This window comes from Peromyscus californicus, unplaced genomic scaffold (assembly GCF_007827085.1).
Source record: "Peromyscus californicus insignis strain IS unplaced genomic scaffold, ASM782708v3 Scaffold_19__1_contigs__length_69161282, whole genome shotgun sequence".
Taxonomy (NCBI): domain Eukaryota; kingdom Metazoa; phylum Chordata; class Mammalia; order Rodentia; family Cricetidae; genus Peromyscus; species Peromyscus californicus.
This window is the reverse complement of record NW_026294491.1, coordinates 48,513,731-48,537,104: the sequence shown is the minus strand read 5'-3', so window position 1 is coordinate 48,537,104 and position 23,374 is coordinate 48,513,731. Positions and strand designations below refer to the sequence as shown.

At 38.9% G+C, this 23,374-nt stretch overlaps 1 protein-coding gene across 4 annotated transcripts in view; it reads right to left on the bottom strand.

Annotated features, from left to right (window-relative positions):
- Adgrb3 (adhesion G protein-coupled receptor B3) overlaps positions 1 to 23,374 on the bottom strand; it is a 728,503-nt gene that overhangs the window by 419,175 nt on the left and 285,954 nt on the right. For all 4 annotated transcript variants that reach the window (XM_052745258.1, XM_052745256.1, XM_052745257.1 and 1 more), the window contains 2 exons: positions 12,021 to 12,185; positions 11,412 to 11,576 (listed from right to left, as the gene is read on the bottom strand). In XM_052745258.1, the coding sequence (XP_052601218.1) occupies positions 11,412 to 11,576; positions 12,021 to 12,185 (330 nt within the window). The remainder of the gene's footprint in view (positions 1 to 11,411; positions 11,577 to 12,020; positions 12,186 to 23,374) is intronic.

Below are 23,374 nucleotides of genomic sequence, written 5' to 3'. Positions count from 1 at the left end.
TGCGACATACTCCTGTGAAGGATTCATCCCGCTCGCTACTAAGGTCTGAAGAAAAGGAGTTTATGAAGTTTCATGTGGCATTTTGTTTGTACATTTCAAACAGGGCCATAGTATGTAGCCCAGTTGGACTTGGAATGTACAGTCCTGTCTCCGCCTTCCAAATGGTGCGATTACAGGCCCACACCACCATCCCAGATGTAATTACCGTCTTCTTGTAGAACGTTCCCTTTATCTTAATTTGTATGCCTGTACCTCCATGAATCACTCTTCTAAGTATATTAAGTATTTAAATGCATCAAATCTCTTGCTAATTTTGAAGAGAATTTCATTTTAAACAAGGAATCAAAGTAGAAAAAAAGGGCCTAACCTGAAGCTACTCAGGGAGGAAGTAGTGACCTATGGTCAGTCAACCAGCCAGGCCATGCTCAGGGATATTTACTTTGTCTCCAAGGACAGAAGCATTTTATTGTTCCGTTGATGAATTACTTATTTATCTTTTTCTAAAAAAACTTTTGAGTCTTGAAGTAAAAAACACCTCAGCTCTTCATTGTCTTGTGATTATAGGTTGCCTATTTGGATTCGGTACAGTATCTTACCAGTATGGGATAGTGTTTGGACAGTATTTTATTACATGTTGCAAGCAAATTGTGTATTCAGTCTAGCAGAGAAATTGTCTTTAGCTTTAATTTCTTAGCAAATTTAATTAGAGAGAAGTTAACATTAATGTTGAAGCATAGCTCTAAGCTATTCGGTAAGTTCTAAGAGAGCACACACACAATTTTCCAAGAACATTGGGTTCGCTTGTCACATTATATGATTTTAAGAACAGCTAGTTTTAACTATGTTCCCAAATGTACATGTACAAAACTACTGGTTGGTGGCACACTGGAGTAAATGGACAAGATTATTTGAGATTTAGACCACTGGCCACATCTCCTTTGTGGATGGACTCAGATGGACTCAGTTCTTCAAGAACATTATTTGAACCCATTTGACCAATCAGCTTTACAGGTAACTGTGAGCTGCCTTGAAGTTCTCTGGCCAGAAAGAACAAGTGGGATTGAGATTTGGGGAAACTGAAGAGCTGAGCAAGGCAATTTATGTATTTTCCTATCTTGTATCTATCAAGTATCTATTTATAAAAGAAGATAGATAATTCTACAAATTACAACTGAAAAATAAAATTATAGATTTGGGGAAAATGTCCATTCAATGAATGAGTCTTGGAGATAACAACAGAATTGTGAAAGAGTTAAAAATTATAAAGTACATATTAATATCATAGCCACCACCTAGTTTATTTAAATGACCATAAAATATTACTGTTACTTTCATTTTGGCATTAATGGTATGAAATATAAATCCAGTGACCTATTATGCTCAGCAAGGCTCAGCATGGAGTATGGGATGTCAGGCTGAAAAGACACTGTACACATGAATATGTTGGTACTGAAGCTAATATAATCAATCAGATGGACTATTAAGAAGACATAAGAATGGGAGCACAGACTAACTTTATAGGGTTTCAGTGAAAAAGATACACTCATAAGAGGGAGAAAAGGAGAAGCCTCATTAATGGACTGACTCCCAAGAGGCTCCCATGCCAACTATCAAAGTCAAGGGAGCGTCAACACTAAGTGGTCCAGATGGCTCATAATAAAAACTGTAGTATGTAGAAAGAACACGTACCACTCATTGCCTCCAGAAAACAGTCTGTACAAGTGTGACTTCATTACATATAATATATTACATATATATCATAAATGTTTATAATTGAGTAGAAAGAAGTAATGTTGCAAAGCCAGTGGAGCTGACATTGGGATATAGAATATCAGGACTCTAAGGGTATACACTAAATTTGGCAAGTAATGAGAACCTATGCAAGGTTTTTAAACCAAGTGAGTCATATGGCTAGGCCATACTAATCAGACAAACCCATTTAGAACAGATAATGAGGTCTGACTGATATGAGTAACATAGAATTCATCAACTGCCATTTATCATCCATATTTAGCTTTAATGTTTTAGCACATTGAAGCAATTCCCTACATCATGTTGGTTCCATTTTAATTGTCAAGACACCAAGAACAAAAATCCAGTCTTCCCTGGGCTCCATATTCCACACTTTATTTTCTGTGTTCCTCTGTTACTAACAGGTGTTAGCAAGGGGCATGCACAGGGCCACCTAGGAAAGAAATAGATGACTGAGGATCTGTCATTAGGAAAGTGACTGCTCAGATCAATAATCGGTTCAAATGACACAAAGGATTTGCCTGTCAAGTAGAAAATTCTCCTTCTCTGGTAGAGCCTGGTAGATGACTGCTGACAAAGCATGCTGGGAATCTGTGAGAGGTGCAAGACAAAGTTGTAGATCTGCAGGCATGTCCCAAAGACTTTACTTTTGATTAGAAGGAGAAAACAAAGAGAAGAGTGGGCGTTGAAGGGGAGGTCACTCACACCAGGCTATGCAGGGAATCAATGAGGAAGAGAAATGTCAAATTTAATATGAGAGGTTAGTGCCTCTGTGAGCATGGAAACAAAAGAGTTATATTAATTAAAACCTCCAAATGTATTTTGATGTAAGATTATTGTTAGATATATCCTAAAATTTACTTCTTTTACTACAGTAATACTCAAGACAGAAAGAAGTAAAAAAAATAGCAATATGTTTCTTTATTTTTCTTCTCAATTTGAGGATGTTGCCAAATATTTCTAAATCAGACAAGGTGGCTAATAGAAGATTAGACCAAATTGATTTTTAAGTTCCTACCCTGGAATAACCTCTGTGAGTTTCCTCAAAGTCTTCTCTGATGAGCAATCTGCTAAGATGAATTATTATAATAGTTATCTCCATAGCAACAGGTTTGAATAAAGGACCCATAGTGCCATCTAATTTAAACCTAGTCCTTTGGCCCTCAGTGCTTCTTCCTTTATTCTGCCCATAAAATTCAGCTGGTTTGTTCCAGAACTGTAGAGTAGATTATGTAAAAATAATCAAACACTTGTGCTTTGGGGAGGACTCAACATTATTTTAGATATTTATTGAGCAATAAGACCTCTCTCTCATTCAAAGGCTATCATCAACTTCTTATTTACATCTCTGCTCTTTAAAATATACCTGAGGTGCTTGACAAGGAGAAACAGAAGTCAATACCTAGTGCCATCTACTGTCGACACTGAACTCAGTGTCTGATTTTAGGTGAAAAATTGGTGTGAACCCTTGGGCATGATATTATTTGCTGCTATTCACTGTAGCCAAATATGTTCGGTTAAAACAATTGTTTTCACCTTTTGAAGAGCTCACCAGATAACAGCATAATTCCTGATAGGTTATAAAGATAGCATGTAATAGCAGAAAATACTAGAAATTCAGGGGATCTGTGATGCACTCAAGGCAACGTGAAGTCAAAGGACACAGTTCATGGCAGCCTGAAAAAGGTACTAGGAGTTTCTTCTGTGGATAAGAAAATGAGCATTTGAAACTGACATATTTGGGTTTATGAAAATAGCTACATCTAGCCTCAACATGGAGTGGCACATGCAACTTATAACAGCTTAATTTATTAAGTTTCCTACACTTGTTTCTACAAAATATATACGTATATAGTTTTAGCGGCTATGATTATCAACCCATCCATCTACTAACTGGCACTTGAGGAGGAAACAAGTGAGCACAACTGGACGTGTCACCTTCTCCACTGTCTATTCTCACACCATGGACGGAAATTCTGCATATGCACACTGCAGCTTCTCACTCCAGAAGGTGAGAAACACCGAGAAACACCAGGAAGAGACACATGCTATTATAATAAAGACTCCGTGATTAAAAGCTACTTGGAGAGGAAGGGGTTCTTTGACTAACACTTCCCTGTAACAGTCCCTCAAGAAGGGAACTCGGGGCAGTAACCCGGAGCCAGAAACAGAAGTGGAGACATTGGAGGTACACTGTTGACTGGCCTACTCCCTGTGGTTTGCTGAGCCTGCTTTCTAATGCAACCCAGGATTGCCTCCTTTCCCCAGGGTTGGCCCCACTCGAAGTAGGCTCTGCTCTTCCATATCAACTGTCAATCAAGAAAATGCCTCTAAAACTTCCCTAGAAGCAATCTGAGGGAGGCATTTTCTCAATTCCAGGTCCTCTTCTCAGACAACTCTAGCTAGGGTCAAGTTGACCCAAAGCTAACCAGGGTACCAACTGACTGCAGTAGAAATCTAGATATGCTTCCGGGCACTACATATTTTTACATCAGACTTGCTCTAATGCTAACTAAGTTCTTTTCTTGCTCTTTATTGAACAGGAATAATGAGAACTGAGAATTGGACAATAAATGATCCTTTATTATAAAAAGGCAATAGCCCTACTTTTCTTTAAAAGATGGCCATGAGATGTCTTTTTTTTTTGTTAAAAATTGACACTAGAAAAGCTAAAAATGAGTTTCTCTGCATTTGTATTATAAACACACTACAGAGAGCATCCTTCATCCTTTGTGAAGAAGCTTGTGTTAAATAAGATTCTGCAATGTGTCTGGGCAGTACGTCAACTTTTCACCTGTGGAACTGAAGTCAAGGACTACGTTTCATTTCTGCGTTCATTTTTAATCACAATTTTATCCTAATTATTCAACTTGAGTAGGTCAGCACAGTCTAAAAGATGATCTGGAAACCATTATCATCAGCAGCAGCAGCAGCTTGTTGCAATTAGAAATGTAAATTCTCAAGCCCACACAAGTTTTACCTAACCAGAGTGTCTGATGCTCTGTCAGGTACTCAACAAGCTCAGCTTCCAGCTTCAATAAGCCCTCTGCATGAATTTGAAGCCCACTAAAGGTTTAAAAGCATGGCCTTTGACAGTGATAAGTGGTACTCCGTAAAGATACGGGCACAAAGTAAAGTCCTTACTTCAATCCTTTCATCAGACAGCCTTACTTGAGGGGGAAAAAAATTCAAAAATGAAGTTTCTCTGCCCACATGACGACTTGTAAATGGGCAGGGAAGAAGCACTTTTGTTTACAATACGACAGTGTGCAGGAGGTTCATACAAAAAACACTGCAGTGCTGAAGACATGTTTTGCATTACTGCTGCTACTGCTGCCCTCCTTTGGCATGGAGAGCTAGAGACAAATACCACCATTACTTCATCTCTGGCCTGCCCAGCTCCCTGGCTCCTCATGCCTCCATTTACATTTAATGTTCCTGAGCACAGTCAACCAGCAGGCTTCAGTCAGCACCACAGACAGAGCAAGTGTGATTCCCAAGAAGAAAACTTGATTTGTGGATGCAGAATCATACCTTTCTGGAAGTGATAAGATTCCAATTTAGTGATTAAGTGACTCAAGAATAGTGGACATTAGTAAGAATGTCCCCAGGCAGCCAAAAAGTTAAGTCTAGTCAGTCCATTAGTAATATTTGATTTCTGAATAATGGCCAGGAAAAAAATGAATTTGAACGAATGTTTCACATTGTAATAGAGAGCGAAGTCAGTGAAGTTATTACCTTCCCAACATTTACCCATTGGAGCCTGAGGGTGTGTGATGAAACTGAGATACGTGAAATCATTATTTGGTGAGTTTGACCAATTTAAAAATTGGGACACTTAATTATCTCTCCTGGAGTGATTCTATTTCCCATCCAGTAGTATTCTTAAGTTTTGGTCTTTATGGTTCTCCTTTCTTAGGAAAACAAATGAAACATCTTATGGGGCGTGTGTGTGTGTGTGTGTGTGTGTGTGTGTGTGTGTGTGTGTGTGTTTGTGTGTGTGTGTGTCAATGATGCTGTTATAGCATTGTCCTACTCTGTTTACCCATAAAGAAAAATCCTAATCTTGATGGGCACTTTGATATGTTTTGTAGACAACGTAATAGCATTTGATTAAATCTAGATAATTGCTTTTCATTAGTTATCAAAAAATGTATATATTTCTCTCTTTTTTGACAAACAGAGGGTTTCTGGCCAAGGTTGATTAATTTGTTTTTGAATTCAAATTAAGTGAAGCATAAAAATAAATACTAGTTCTTCCCAGGACCATTCTCCCCACAAAAAAAATCAAGAATGAGAATTATTAAAAATAATACTGTTTTAAAAGAAATACTTGTTGAAGCTTTGTTATCGACAAAAAGAAAACACCTTTATAAATGTTAAGTTGATATGAACACTTCCCCAATATGTTTTGTCAATGTGTAGATCTGAATCAATATCTTGGCTGGAATTATGACCACTATTCACAAAAGGAAGAAGGCTGACCATGATGAGGAATCAAACAGGGTTCGTGTAGTCCTAAGACTCAGAATTTAGTGTATGTCAGTTCTCCTGTAAAATGGTAAAATAATTACTTATAAATACCACTTTTTGATAAAATGGCTACATATGAGGTGTTAGTGAATAGATACAGCAAATATTATGATAAAAAACATCCTATCCTCAACAGAGGCACAAAGTTTTGAAATTAATAGTTGGAAATGCCTTTTAATGCATAATACAAACTGTGCAAAGTATCAGGTTAAATTATAGTTAAAAAAAACTTGATACAGCTTCGTCTGTAAATGGAACATTTTTGTCACTGTAAAAGCACTAATCTTAAAAATTATTTGGCTGACTCAAGAAGTAGGTTTCACCGGGGAACTATATATCTGTGAGTACATTGCCATTGTTTCCCAATCACCTTCCAGAAGAGAGAGAAATAGAATGCTAATACCAAGAAATACAGCGTCATCTAAAATCATTTTTGGTTTTATGTGATAATCTATTGACCTGTCTTAAGTCATGAACCTTAACAAATAAACATAACAAGGAAAAATATGCACTCTTTCTACAAACTGATCTGTAAAATGTTTTGCAAACAGCAGGTGGCAATCTTTGTAAATCTGATCGCAGCTGTTCTGTTTTACCTATGCAGATGAGAATGCAGTTGTGGACAGTTAACAAGATTCATATGCTAGAACTGGTTCAGATACCTTCAACTATTAAGAGGGTCTTGCTTAATCATGCTTTACTGTTCTAATGAAATTTCTCCTTTGGCAAAACAAATGTTTTTGTTTAAAGCTTGCTAATTCTCATGCAGTGCAGGGATTTCATTGTTAATCTGCCTAGGCATCCTTCGCAGCAGAGTGCTGCATGCTATTTGTCTCTTATCATTCTGAATTCACATGGCCTGAAGAATTAGCAAAATTAATTTTAGATCTCGTGCCAACAGAAGACCTGCTGACAAACTGCAAAACTTGAAATTCATTTCTGGGCCAGAGAGATGGATCCCTGGGTAAAAGGTTTTTGCTGTATTGCCTGATGACCTCCCAGTATCCACAAGCAGGAAGGAGGGAACTGACTCCCCAAAATTGTTCCCTGACCTCTACATGTGAGTTGTGGCAGGCCTCCACACTCACCCTAATAACATAAGAAAATGCAATGAGTTAAAGAAAAAAGACTCTAGTTTCTGATGTGATTATTAGTATTGAAATGAAAATATTCTTTTAGCATGTTTGTTATGGAGAAACACAATGTTTTGACTACTGGGTAACTCTTAGAATACTTGCATTTTTAAACTGAGGTCATTGTCATCATTTTAGATATAAATCAATAGCTTCTACTCTGCAAAGAAACACCAAAAACCCATGACCAGAACAGGGAGAACGGGAAACTTTTGCATTGTGGCTTGTCTTGCTGCTGTAATAAAAGGCCCTGGCAAAGGTCATATAAGGAACAGCGGGTTTTCAGCTCATCTTGGTAGCTGTCACATTACATCTACAATCAAGAAGCATGAAGGGAGTGTGTGGTCAGTGTCTTTTCTTCTTTTGATTGGATCAGGCAAGTAAAGTGGATCTTCCCACCCCAAATAATCTACTGTAGTTGGTTGTTTTTACTCTTTGCCCTCTGTAGTGCCTGCCACCTAGCTCCCAAATAAATCCACAGAGTCTTTTTCTTACCTATGAATGGCCAGCCTTAGCTTGGCTTATTTCTAGCCAACTTTTCTTAAATTATCCCATCTATCTTTTGCTTCCTGGCTTTCAGCTTTTTCTATTTCTATATACCTTTTCTTTTCTCCTTACTCTGTGTCTGGCTGGGTGGCTGGGTGGTTGGGTGGCTGGGTGGCTGGTTGGTTGGGTGGCTGGGTGGCTGGCCCCTGGCATCCTCCACTCCTTTCCTCATTCCTTGATCTTTCTTCCCAGATTTCTCTTCTTTTTTTTTTATTCTCTCTGCCTGCCAGCCCCATCTATGTCTCTCTCCTGCCTTGCTATTGGCCATTCAGCTCTTTATTAGACCAATCAGGTGTTTTAGACAGGCAAAGTAACACAGCTTCACAGAGTTAAACAAATGCAACATAAAAGAATGCAATACATCTTTGCATCATTAAGCAAATATTCCACAGCATAAACAAATGTGACATATCTTTAAGTAATTTTATTCTACAACAATCTACTCTAGAAAATTTCTCACAGACATGACCAGAGATTTGTCTCTGAGGTGATTCTTCCTCCTGTCTAGTTGACAAATACAAGTCATCACAAGCCTGCCATTTGTCATCTAGACCCAGAACACACCACCTTTAATACATAACATCCACCCCCTGTCACAATAAGCTAATGACCATCTCGTAATGCAAAATGCATTCAGTCCAACTTAAAAGGTCTCATAATTTTAAACAGTCCTAATATGTTCAAAATTACAAAGTCCAGGTGTCATTGGAGACTCAAGGCAACGCATAATGGTGAGCACGTATAAAATAATGAAATACACACTTTCAAAACAAACTAGCAGGGAGAAGTATTCACATTATAAAGCAGAGAATGGAAGGATAGTATGGAATGATCAGGCAAACCAAGATAGAAACCCACAAGCTCAGACAATAAATCCTGCAGCTCTACTTAGGGAGTTTCCAAAGGGCTTAAACATCCCTGCCCTTCTAGTCCTGCTACCTGTAGCAAACCTAGTCTCTCTCTTCCCTGCTTCATGTCTACAACCTTCTTTGCAGGAGGTCCCATGGTTCTGGCATCTCTGACCACTAGAGGGCTCCACTACAACACTGGCTTTACCATCACAGCTTCATGGAGTGGCTTCTAGGGACCTCTTTGCAGGTAACCAGATTGACACACTGCCTGGGTTTATCAGCTCTCAGGAATCATGGCATAAGCCTCTGTGACTGCTCCAATCTTGTATCTTTCAAATTTCCTTAACCAGTACAAAGTGATTCTGCCAAGTTTGGGTTGCCAGCTCAGGACAGAGACTGGGTACCTTGGAATACACATCAACTTTTGTGAGCTGATTCCAATTAAAACGTCCCAAATCAGGTGCTCTCAGAGAGCAGGAATCCTTTCAGTGACATTTTTAGTTTAGGCTCGCTCATTCAAATGAAACTGTATTTTAACTGGAAGGAGCCTTTGATGGGGAAAGTCTTGCACTCAGGGAACCTATACTCTTGTCCCAAAGCAGAATGTCAAGTCACTCTTCAATGGCACTAATATATTCAACAATGACAGAACTTTTGAACTTTTGACAGAACCTAGACAACTTTTTTTTGTTGTCTACATTCTTCTTATCAGAATTTTTAAACTTGTCCATACACTTTTCGTCATCTAAGTACACGGTTCTGAATATCACTCTGCTTTACTTAAGAGTATTTCATCATCATTATTATTATGTGTGTATGTCTGTGTATGCTTTCTGGGTAGCTGTGTGTGTGTGTGTGTGTGTGTGTGTGTGTGTGTGTGTGTGTGTGTGTGTATGTGTGTGTGTGTGTGTTCGTGCATGTGTGTGCATGAGTTTCTATGATGTGCATATGTAAGTGCAGTGACATGCATGCCGTGGTATGAGAAGCAGGTTCTCTCCTTCTACTGTGGGTCCTGTCATTGAATCTAAGTTGCCAGGCTTGGATAGAAAGCACTTTTCTCCCTGGGACTCTCATTTAGTTTTGGCTTTCTCCCTGTGGACTTGTATGACTGCAGTAAGCAGGAGCAGTGGCCCGGCCTGCTGAAGGCTAACCTGTCTGAAGTTCCTTCCAACAAACACATGCGTCTAATACATTTAGCCTCACTCAAGTACTCACAGCATGGACACACTATAGCCAGATCATTGGCCACATAGCCATGCAGAATATTATCTAATTTCTGATGGTGCCCACATTCACCTCTGAAACCTATGGGCCAGGCTTCTACGGTGAACATTTCTCTCCATCTTCTCATGCTATGTTTACACTTTTGAGGGTTCTTCTAGGTAACAGACCAAAACTATTCCATATTTCTCCCACTAACCAGTTCCAAAGCCCTCAGAACTGCATGGTCTGTTTCATGGTAACAATGACTCTACTTCTTTATACCAAATTTTTGCATTAGTTATTGAACACATTCCTGGGGCAGCATACTCTGACAAAAGCAACCTAAGAAAGAGTTTATTCTGGCACACAGTGCGGCTACAATTTGAGGCAGCTGGTCACATTGTAACCACAGTCAGGAAGCAAGGGGAGGTGAACGCTGGAGTTTGCTTTGCTTGCTCCTTTGTCTCCTGTCCAGCACTCAGGGTGGGTCTTCCCACCTCTGTTAACCTAATATATCTGATTTCTCACTGACATGCCCAGTCCAGACATCTGTCTCCAAAGTGATTCTACATCCATTCCAATCGCAAGCAACCCAAACCAACACACCTATGGGATAAACACAACAGGACATTCACCTTCTCTGAGTTCATTTGACTGGGCAATTATAAGACCAAGTTATCACTCTCTTATATGTTTGTGTCAATTTCACCTATGGTATCATCCTAAAATTGGGATTTTCACTTATTTATTGATTTCTCAGTGTGTCACAATGACTTTAAGGAAAGAATCTAGTACTCTAAAGGAGCCTTTGCTGGAAATGATTCAAGTCTGGACAGTGTCTGGCCCATGTTATCATTTGTCCTTACATGCACACCACATTCATTAGCCATTACATTTGATATTTTACCCATAGTGTTTTTTTGTATGACTGAAAACTGGACAAGAATGGGTAAATTGAGGTGTCTAAGGTTATCCATCAAGGGGACATTAATCAGTCATAAAAATGAAAGCATATGAATTTCAACAATACCTTTTCATTTTATTCACTTAATACTTAGCAAAGTATTAAGATTAAAGAACACCTTTGTATTCTCAATAAGAAAATTTCATAAAATAGTAGAAAGATATACTGTAATGATATAAACCATACCCAACCTAATTATTCGCCTTCGTGGATTCTTTTTGACTACCATGTATTTCAATGTCACTTTGCAACAAATAAATTAAAACTTCAAGGACTATTCTGACATACCAAGAGAAGTTCTCACGTACTATTTTAAAACAAGTGTATTGCCAGTTATTGGCATCAATCTTCTAGCCAAGGAAGTGCCATTCTCCACAGGACACACACACACCCACACACACACACACCCACCCCCCAGGTCCTTCTTACCTGGGCACCTCTGCTCACTGCACCGTCTTACTTCTTCACCTGTCCCTTCACACTGCTGTCCTGTTAAAGCTGCGCCCTGACAAGTCCTCACTCGCCTCTCCCAGCCTCCATCACAGGACTTGGAACATCCACTCCAGTGACCCCACTGATTCCACTGACCATTGGCTGAAAGAAATGGGTCTCACTTAACAGCAGTCGCAGCATGCACTGCTTCAGTAAAGGTGTAAGTCTGGAGATATTAAGATCCTTTCAGTTTTTATTAATCTACTGTCAAGAATAAACATTGTCCAAATATTTGACTTACTGGTCAAACACAGTGAGTTTTGTGATTAGAAGCATTAAATAAGTGTGTCTGACTCTTCAGATGCACAGGGAACTTACTTTTAAAAACTGTAAGCCTAGTGCTAAACTTCATTAACTTAGTTATTCGATCTCAGAATCTCCAGATTTTTCTGACTTTATTATTACAGTATGCAGTAGAAAAAAAACTAATATAGTTGGCTTTGTACATATGAATATACACTTAGCTTTCATTTTATGACTGTTGGGTGTGGCGCTTTGAGGTTTGATGAACTGCAGGTGTCATGTGTGCAGAGCAAGTGGCCTTACCTGTACATTCAGGGTTGTAGCACTCTCTGCTCTCCGCCCACGGTCCTCTGCACTCGGAGCCTCCGTGAGCAGCTGCTGTGCACTGCCGGCTCCTCTGCTGTGTCCCATTGGAACATGTCACTGAGCAGTGGCTCCATGAACTCCATTCCTGCCACTGTCCGTCAACTACCAAAGCAGAAAGAGAGACCGCATGAGAGGTCCCAGCGGGGAAGGCTATCCAGTGAGCACAAGGTAACAGTAGCCTGAAAGATGAATCCCGGTCAAGGCTTCTGAATGTTTGTCATTGAAGATCACAAGATGTTATTACCCCCTTTTTTGTTTCTGCTTCATTTTATGTATTTTCGTTATGATAGTTAATTGCTATTATCAACTTGATGTGATTTTGAATCATCATGGCAACACATATCTGGACACGTCTATGAGGGATTATCTAGATATGGTTAGCTAAACTGAGAAGACCCACCCATCACATGATTAGCACCAACTTACTGACTGGGGTTCTGGACTGAGTGACAAGGAGATGGGAAGCTGAGCAGTGTGTCCATTGCTTTGTTTCCTAACTTGATACAAGGCGAAGAGGCAACTCCTGTTCCTATCATCACTCCTCACTGGCCTGATGGTTAGATCCCTGTGAATGTAAACCCTGGTTTCCTTAAGTTGATTTTGTTGGGTATTGAGTCATAGCAACAAGACCAGTTATAACGAGCATCCTCATCCCTAACATGCTGATTCATTGAAAATTTTTAAGACCTTGAGGTGGACTTCAGAATATAGAAACAGGATAATGTGACTGAGGGGAAAAAGCGGCCAACATATCACACAGCTCATATTTTGGAAAAGCAGCTCCTAAAAACTAAATAATGAATGATAGGCAAAAGAAATAAAAAGTTTTATAGTGTGCTGCACAGAGTAACTTCAGAATACTGTGAGATATAGGTCCTGAGGGATTGGGACATCTTCGTTGACAAACTGATGCGCCAAATAATTAGTGAGGATAATGAGAAAAGAAACTGGGTAAGAGTTGTCTGCAAAAGGGCATGCCAATATTCTTAACAGAATAAAGATGGACATTTCCTAGAACAAGATAAAAGCCACCAAGAAGGGATCCAGAGATCTAAGTTCAGAGAGGCAGAAGACATTGGTCAAAGTCAGCCAACTAAGTTTTGCAGCTGGGTTAATATTTTAAGCCACTGTTCTCAGACCACTAAGAAAGCATTGAAGTATTTAAATGGAGAAGAAGCTTGTCAGAGCTAGTGAAGTGTTTGGAAAACAAATTTGGAAAATACAGGGGAGGGTCAGGCCTGGATGACAGAGAGATGGAAAGATCAGGAAGCTACCAAGAGGTGGTGCTCAGAGAAATGAAGGGAAGGATCTGGAAACAAAGCAGAGAAAACATATAGTAACTCCAAGGTATCTTATGTCTGATGCCTGGAATGCAAACCACTGCATTTGACTCATCTTTAGAGCTTCATTCACCTGCTCCTTCACTCAAGTGACTTTGATAACCAGTTATCTGATCTGTGATTGGTGCTGATGACGGAAATAAGAAGTTTAAGTTCCAACCCCAGATATCTTAAACATTATTACATTTTGCACGTAAACAAGTCAATGGTCAAATGCAAGTGTGTTCTTCACGTGGTCCATGAGGTTTGCAGGGTGTCACAGGATCTTATCCATATAAGGGATAATTGCTAGGTGGTGGCATTTGACTAATTTATACAAAGGAGACAAAATGACAAATGCTACAAGACACAGCAGAGGATTAAACCAAAAACACCTTATTAAAATGTACAAATTATATTTTTGGTTGTGAGCCTAGCCTTTAACGGCTGAGCCATCTCTCCTGCCGGCAATGGTCGAGAGACAGCCCGAACTGACCTACTCTGGTGATGGGATGGCCAAACACCCTAATTGTTGTGCTAGAAACCTCATCCAACTACTGAGGGATCTGGATGCAGAGATCCATGACTAGGCCCTGGGTGGATCTCTGGGAGTCCAATTAACGAGAATGAGGAGGGTTTATATGAGCGAGAATTGTTGAGACCAAGGTTGGATAAAGCACAGGGACAAATAGCCGAAGGAATGGAAACACATGAACTATGAACCAATGCCTGAGGGGTCCCCACTGGATCAGGCCCTCCGAATGGGTGAGACAGTTGATTGGCTTGATCTGTTTGGGAGGCATCCAGGCAGTGGGACCAGATCTTGTGCTCATTGCATGAGTTGGCTGTTTGAAACCTGGGGCCTATGCAGGATTGTTTGGCTCGGCCTGGGAGGAGGGGACTAGACCTACCTGGACTGAGTCTACCAGGTTGACCTCAGTCTGTGGGGAAGGCTTTGCCCTGGAGGAGATGGGAATGGGGGGGGGGCGTTGGGGGGAAGGTGAGGGGGACGGGAGGGGGGAGAACAAGGGAATCCGTGACCGATATGTAGAACTGAATTGTATTGCAAAATAAATTAAAATAAATTAAAAAAAAAATGTACAAATTAGATGCCGGGCGGTGGTGGCGCACGCCTTTAATCCCAGCACTCGGGAGGCAGAGCCAGGCAGATCTCTGTGAGTTCGAGGCCAGCCTGGGCTGCCAAGTGAGTTCCAGGAAAGGCGCAAAGCTACACAGAGAAACCCTGTCTCGAAAAACCAAAAAAAAAAAAAAATGTACAAATTAGCATATGAATGTTATAAAAGCACTCATAGATGGCTGTCTACTTTTTCTAATACCACGCCATGGTTCTTAATGAGTTTGATTATGGCTGAAAGGGAATTTACCATCAATCATAAGTTCTACCAGAAGCTAATATTGCTGTGAAAATCCTTCCAGGCAAACCAGAGTCTGAAAGAATGAGCAGGTAATTTCAAGACTCATGTGTAGCTATTAAATAGGGGTGTTGAATAGATATCTAGCTGTACTTAATAAACCCCGTGTGAGATTAAAAATCACAAAATGCTAATTTAATCATTCCATTCATGTAATTTTAGTGTCTTGTTTTATTAAAAGTACCTGATACAATCTTATCTGGCCATGTAGTACACTTGCCAGACAAAACGAAAGTTCTCGTAAATCAATGGGACATTACAAATTATCAATGTATCCTCTGTTTTTGGCTTTCAGGCCAAATGTAGTTTTCACTTCAGATTTGCTTTTAAAAGAAAGAACATCCAGAATTTCCATTATGAACCTTTGCTATTCCAAGCAATTTGAGAATGCCTTGAAAAAAAATCAGATTCATGATATGTACTTTGCATTCTATTTGATAATGGAGTGTACAGGTTCACACCTGACTTTCAATATCCAGAAAGCAAACCAATGTAGTGATATATTGTGTATCCTAATAAACTTGCCAGAGAATCAGAGGACAGAGCCAGCCACTAGATTAGACACAGAGGCCAGACAGTGGTGGCACACACTTTAATCCTATTGCTCAAGAGGCAGAGATCTGTCTGGATCTCTGTGAGGTCAAGGCCACACTGGGCTACATGAGAGAAACAGAACCAGGCAGTGAGGACATATGCCTTTAATCCCAGGAAGTAATGTGGTAGAACATAGAAAGGTACATAAGGCATGAGGAAACAGGAACTCACTCTCTTGAGGCTGAAGATTTCATAGATGTAAGCTAGTGGCTGGCTGTCCTGCTTCTCTGATCTTTCAGCTTTCACCTCAATATCTGGCTCTGAGTTTTTTATTATAGGACCATTTAAGATTCAAACAAAATCTGGCGCCCAATGTGGGACACGAATGCTTCATGTGAGGACTCAGAGACTTTCAGTGTGAGGAAACAGTCTGAGGAGTTGGTGAGGTGAGGTTGGCTGTGGCTTGCTCTGCTTCTCTGATCCTCAGGCAAGCTTTATTGGGGTACACAATATATCACCACAAAACAAGTGGAAATAAATTAGATGATGGCAATTGAATTAAGGTAAGAGAGGACTGGGTTGTTTGGCATCATCAGAGGTTCTGATTTGGGATAGTTTTAAGCATGTTTCATCATGACTGTTATAGTGATATACTCCTGACTAAACAGCAACAACAACAAAAACACAACAAAGCAAAGCAAAATATAAAACAAAACACACACACACACACACACACACACACACACACACACACACACACACAAAGCATTCAGCTAAGAAAACATGTAAATAAGAATAAGCAAGTCAAGCATAATCCACTCTCTTGGGATCTACCTGTTCTGGACAGTTATTGTACATGGAATCACAATGCACAACTTGGTCAATCTGTTTCTCTCGCTTTCTATAATGGTATCAGAGTTTATCCATGTACCAGTGTGTATCATCACTTCACTTTTATGAATAAACATTGTCTCATTGTAGGGAAATGTCATGGCTTATAAATTATCTGTCATACACTGATGGGCATGTGAGTACACAGGCCATATAAAACTCATTTCCATATAGGGTAGGAGCAGGAGGGGTGAACACAAGAATCTATGGTGTTTTATCAAAATTTAACCCAAGAGTGTTTAAAAAAACAATTAGAAAGGTCTGGGGAGAGAGGGGAGAGGGAATGAGTGCTTTGAGGAAGATCCCTTTTCGGGAAGATGACGATATTCTACAACTAGAGAGAGATGATTGTACACTATCGTGAATGTACAAAATGTTACTGTTTACGTTTAAAATGCTATGTGGTTATTTTGTATTTAAAAAATAAATTTTATCATATTAAGAAAATATGAGCATCAATCACGTTTAATGGAATCATAGAAAAAATAAAAAAATCTTTCAATAAGAATATTATAATTAATATTTAAAAACATCAATTCCAAAGAAGTGCAAGAAAATAGTTAGCTTTTGAATATAGAACAGCCATTTGTCTTGATATCACACTTAAGGACTTCCTAGCATTTCAGAATTTTTAATAACTATGACCCTCGGGCATAAAAAATATGATACTGGTTAACTTATCAAATATATAGAAATAGTGAGAAGAATTATCTAAAAAAAATGTATATACCTAAAGTTCAATGATATTTTCTGACTTTCCTGTAAAAATCAATTAATTAAAATAATCACATATACATTTAAAAAAAGAATAAGCAAGTCAAATGTGGTCATGAGAGAGAAGATAATCTGGTTGGGATTTTGTTTCTATAAAAAGTTAAAAAAAAAGATCTTGTGGGAAAAGGATTAGGAAAAATGACAATCTGTTGACTTATTAGGATTCTCCTCATAGAAGATGTTGTCTTGCCATCAATTTAAAACTAAACACTTCAATTTCATATATTCATAATGTGAGTTGTTCCCTACTTTCTAATGGTGTAAATATTTTTGGATTTATATAATATTCAAGGATGAGTTAATATTAGAAACTTGAGGGACATTTTGAGGTTAAACATTGTCAAAACATCCATAAATACAAATTTGAGATGTGACTAGTTTCGTTTACAAAATCAGTTACAACAAAAATAATGAAGTTGAAGATCTATTAATCACCTGGACTTTTATTTTATGTTATTAATTAGAAGGTCATTTTATTGAATATTAGTTGAGCTGTTCTGAAATGATAGACTTGATAAAGTAACTTGCTATATTTAAAAAAAAAGAAAAATTAATGCAAAATCCAAGACAAAATCCCAATGTGTATTCTTTTAGTGTGTTGGCTACATTATTATATAAGCAGAAAGAGAGGAGTGAGAAACGATCCATGGATGTCACAGATACACATGGATTTCTTTAGTACCAGAGTGAGGTCTCGCCATATTATAATGTATTCTGGTGTTTGATTTTAGTTTCATAGAATATCCTGGTATTTAAAAATATTAATTACTATGTTCTCATGAGGATTTCTGCTCCTAAGCATTTCAGGAGCTGGTAGTCTCATTTTATCGAATGGGAAACAATGGATCATGAGTCTGGGAAGTAGAAATTAAATTTTTTTTGGACTTCTAAGCATCCTAAATAGAGAATGTACACTCTCTTTCAGGGGTAAATGTTGGGATATTTAAGCTATCCCGAAAGCTAAACACCATTTATTAAGATACAGGGTTCTGTTGATTTGAAAACAATATTCTTCTTGGTACTAGAGAAAAGAAATGGATAACTCTGCTATCTGAAGTTTAACTGGGAAGACAAGTGGAAAAGGGATTGATTCCCTTTCAACACCCCTGCTGGGTTTGTACTTGACCTGCTCTAGTAGAAGGCAGCAGACAGGCAAAGTCTCCTCTTCCCTAGAATCAGTTCAATGAATTCAGTGAGCTTGTCACACAGATAAGATGAATCTCACAGAGTCACTGCAACCTGAGAAATTTGAATAGAGCACAGTGATCTGTTCTCGTATGAAACTATTTCTGTTGAACTCTGATTCATATCTTGGTATTCTGTCATGAAAATTGTTCCCTGGTTAGCCAGTAAAATGGAAAACTCCAAAACCTTAAAGGAAGCTCAGAATGTACTCTTAACTGAAGGGTTCCAGAAAATTTATGGTGTCACTGGTCACTCTTCAGGATCATGGGAGGAATGTGTTGACTAAGATTGATCGAGTTCTACTTGGCTATGAAAAGTATACATATATGGATGAGGACGAATTTCATCTTTGGGGTTCTGAAAACAAAGTGATCAACTGAACAACGTTATGGGGAATCCCCTATCATGTCTCTTAGAAGATAGTAATGGCAGATTGCTATCACTAAAAGGAGGCAGCATGCAAAGTCTACTGTAACTCTATGTAACTGGAAACTCTTGTGGCCAGGAAAATGTCTGTCAGAAAAAGAGAGAAAGTTAAGGCATATGGAGAGATCATGAGACCAGAAAGTACAGAACATAGTTTCAGCTCATGTATAGCAGCCAGAAATCACAGGATACCAAAGGCGATGAGACCAAGGAAGATGTGTAGCTATGAGAGAATATGCAAGTAGGCACATGAAATAATTTACATTTAGAACTGAAGTGGTTTGTTGTTTTGTGAAAGATAGACTACACAGGAGCAAGAACACTGGGGGTCAGAGGAATTGGGGTTCCATACTGTGGTTGAGGCAAGGCTAATATTCGGATTCTCTGGAGGGTGAGCGAGCAGACAGACACCATAGTAAAGAACCAGATAGATGCTTTTGCTAACTCACATAGGTAAAAGGAAGATTCCTTTATTGGGCTCTTTGACCAGTTTCCAAACAAGTGAGACATACACAGCCCTAAAAAGAAAATTTCTGTTTATGATATTGAATTTAGACGTTCGTACAGAAATTATTGCATCAAATAAACTCGGTTTAAAACTGCCTCAGGGCCGGGTGGTGGTGGCGCACGCCTTTAATCCCAGCACTCGGGAGGCAGAGCCAGGCGGATCTCTGTGAGTTCGAGGCCAGCCTGGACTACCAAGTGAGTTCCAGGAAAGGTGCAAAGCTACACAGAGAAACCCTGTCTCGAAAAACCAAAAAAAAAAAAAAAAAAAACTGCCTCAGGTGAAGGGATGACTCAACAGTTAGGAATGCTAGCTGTTGTTGCAGAGAACCCTAGTTTGCTTCCCAGGATCTACATCAGGCAGCTTACTACCACCTGCAACTCCAGCCCCAGGAGGATGCGCGCTGCGCGCACACACACACACACACACACACACACACACACACACACACACACGTATGCACACATGCACACACAGCTAAAATAATTTAAAAATTAAATTTAAAAATGGTGTTTCTATAGTTTAAAGATAGATGGTTTTTTAAATATCACATTGCTTAAAATTAGCTCACTTTACCTCTAAAGGTTTGCATAGGCTAAAAATGAAAAATACAATAGGCTGTTCCTAGTGAGGGCCAAAAAAAGCAGGATAGCCACACCTGCACCAAATGACATAGATTGAAACCAAAATCGGTAAGAAAAGGCATGAATGGTCAAACATTAACTCAAGAGGCAAATTATAAAAATTTCTCCAACTGAAAAACAGAGACACACTGTAGCAAAGGCTGATGCCCAAAAGCAGGAAGAAGAGAAAGCTCACAGAGGTCAGCTTCTACACCACATAAATCATGGATTCCTGAAATAAACAGCACAGCACTGCCGCTCACAACAGCACACAAAAATACTGACCCCATATTTAATAGCAGGGAGAAAATAAGAGATATCGTGGAAATTAAAAAAAAAAAGACAGATCAAAACAAGCAAGAAAAGAAAACAACACAAAATATTAGCAAGATAAAGGCCTGGCTGTTTGAGAGAAAAACAAAGTAGATACACCATAAGCCAGACTAAGAAGAAACAAGACTTGCATGTATACAACAAGGGATGTAAAAGAAGACACTACAATGATTTCCCAGAAATTAAAAGGACGATGAGGGAAGATTGTGAACAACCATATATAGCAACAACATTATCCATCCCAGAGAAATGGACAAATAATTATCACATATTTCTTACCAAGACAGAATCAGAAGACACAGAAAACCTACACACACCAATAAAAATTAATGAGACTGAGTCATTAATAAGTCTTTTACAAATAAACAAAGCAACAACAAACAGGCCAAACCAAACCAAATTAAAATTAGACCATATGTCACTGCTGAGTTCTACCAAACACTTGAAGAAATGCTAAGTTTTCTCAGATTATTATGAGGCAGTAGAGAAGAAATAGTTATTAAAAACTGTTATGTTCTTAATAAGAATGCCTCCCCATAGCCTCATTCACATATTTGAATGCTTAGTCCCCAGGGAGTGGAACTCATTTAAAGGATTAGAAGGATTAAGAGGTGTGGCCTTGTTGGAAGAAGTGTGTCTTGGGAGTAGGCTTTGAGGTTTCAAAAATCTATGCCAGGTCCAGGTCCAGCCCCCACCTCTGTCTCTGTCTGTCTGTCTCTGTCTCTCTCTCTCTCTCTCTCTCTCTCTCTCTCTCTCCCTTCTATGGATCAGGATGTAGATCTCTCAGTTTCTCCTCTCTTACCTGCTTGCATGCCACCATGCTCCTTACCATGATGATAATGGACTAAACCTCTGAAACTGTAAGCAAGCCCCCCAATTAAATGCTTTCTATTATAAGAGTTGCCTTGGTTTTGGTGTCTCTTAACAGCAATGGAACCGTTACAAAGAGACAAACATTCTGTAAATCTGCTATTACTGTAATTCCAAGACTAGAAAAAAAACACACAACTGAAGAAGGATCTTAGACTAATATTCTTTTTTTTAAACACAGAAGCAAAATTATTCAGCAAGACTATTTTGATAATACAAAAGAATGATTATAATAGCACATTAAAATTAATTAACATGCTCAAATTGGATCTATTTCTGTGATGGAGGGTGGGTCAGCATAATTGAATCTATAAACATGGCAGGCCACATCAGGAGAATGAAGGATAGAAGTTATACTATTATCTCAACAGTAGCAAAAATCATTTGACATTATCCAACATCACTGCCAAACAGAAATGCTAAACATATCAGGTACAGAAGGAAGATCTCAACATAATAAAAGCAGGGTACTTCAACATAATATAAAGAGGGTTCCTAAATATAATAAAAGCCATACCAAACAAGCAAACAGCTGAAATTAAATTAAATGGGTAAAGGAAGTTGAAAGCTTTGTCTTTAAGATCTCTAGGAAGACAAGGGTACTAATATTTTCTACATATATTCAACATAGAGTTAGAAGTCTAGACAATCAAGAAAGAATAAGAAATAGCACACGTTCCAAGAACAACGAAGTCAAATCCTTTCTGTTCACAGATGAAATGGTCTTATATAGATACAAACCAAAAACTCTAAAAAAAAAAAAAAAAAAAAAGAGAGAATTAGAATTAATAAATGAATTCAGCAAAGTTGCTGCTTACAGAATCAACATACAAACATTGGCGGTGCTGCTAAATACTCTTTACAATGAAAATTTTAGAACATTGGTGAAAGAAATTGAAGAGAACATAGAAAAAGAAAGACATCCTGAGTTTGTGGATTGGAAGGAAAAATACTATCAAAATGTTCATATCATCCAAAATGATTTACAGTTTCAACATAAACCTTACCGTGAAGACTAATATTGAGGGAGCCAACCTGGGATTAGAAATAACAATGGAATACTATCTCTGGGCATGTCTGTGATGAAGTATCTAGATTAGGTTATTTTAAGTGGGAAGACTCATTCTAAATATGGGCAGGGCCATTTAACAGGCAGAATTTCTGGACTGAATAAAAAGAAAAAAATGTACTGAGCATTAGTATTCGTCATTCTTTGCTTCCTGACTGCAGACAAAATGTGAGCAGCTGTGTCAAATTCCTGCTGTCATATCTTCCCTGCCATGAACAACTTTGGGCTAGAAAAGCCCTTGAGTGCAGTCAGCAGATCGATGGGTAATTCCCATGAGAGGTTAGAAGAAAAGAGCGAGGAGATAAATGTGGACAGTGGAAGTCTTTCTTATGTGGTTTAAAAGGGGAACAACGGCTGTACCAGGAACTGGGTTAGGAGCTATGCATGCATCCTCTAGTAAGGAATCTGGCTGTATTTGGTCCATGTCCAAAGTACTTGAGTGAGACTAAGTTCAGAGGCAATGGACTTATTTATCTGGTTGAGGGAATTTCAAGATATGTTAGTGTTCAGGCTGAGTTACGACTGCTGCTCATTGCTCCAATCCCATCCAACAGGGAAAGAGAGAACAATGAAGAATGAAAGATAAGACATTTGTGGGGTTTTGAAAGGAAAGGTATTAAGAGTACATTTGAAGATTTAAACAAGAAGGGCGCAGGGGACTAAACATCTGTAATGTTATAGAGATTAGTGTTTCGCACTGGGACAATAGGAAATAGATCTGGAGACAAGATCCTACTCACAGAAGCATTCATCTTCTGAAAATGCTTAATCATGTGAAAGAAACAAGCTTGGGCTGAGACCGCAATTGAAGGATTTCCCTTCATAAAAAACAATTGTACAGGACAGGGTTTCACCACAGAATGAGCACACAAAGGTCAATGCAACAGTGATCCAGGAAGGGCATGACCCACTCTGAGCTGACAGATGAATTTGGCACACTGTCCATATCATACCAGTTTTGAAGGCATGGCCGATGAAGGACTAAGGGAATCAGGGAGTCTTGAGTACAGATGCAGAGAGATGCAGAGGTTAAGCATTTTGTGGCAGGGTCAGAGTCCCTCAAGGATGCCCCAAAAGGCCACTTTCTGAAGCTGTGAAAAAAATGAAGCCTAAGTTGCAAGAGTGGGCCTCAGATATTGCAGATATTGGATCATGACATGTCTGCCAAGGAAGGTTGCAGGTATGATGTGGATTTGTGTCAAGAGCCAGGCACTATGTGTAAGTCAGCAATGGTGGAGAACTGGTGCTACACAAGACATTTGGAGCCTACATGATTCCATCACAAGCCCTAGATGATATACATGGAGCTGCGGGATTTGTTGTTTGCCT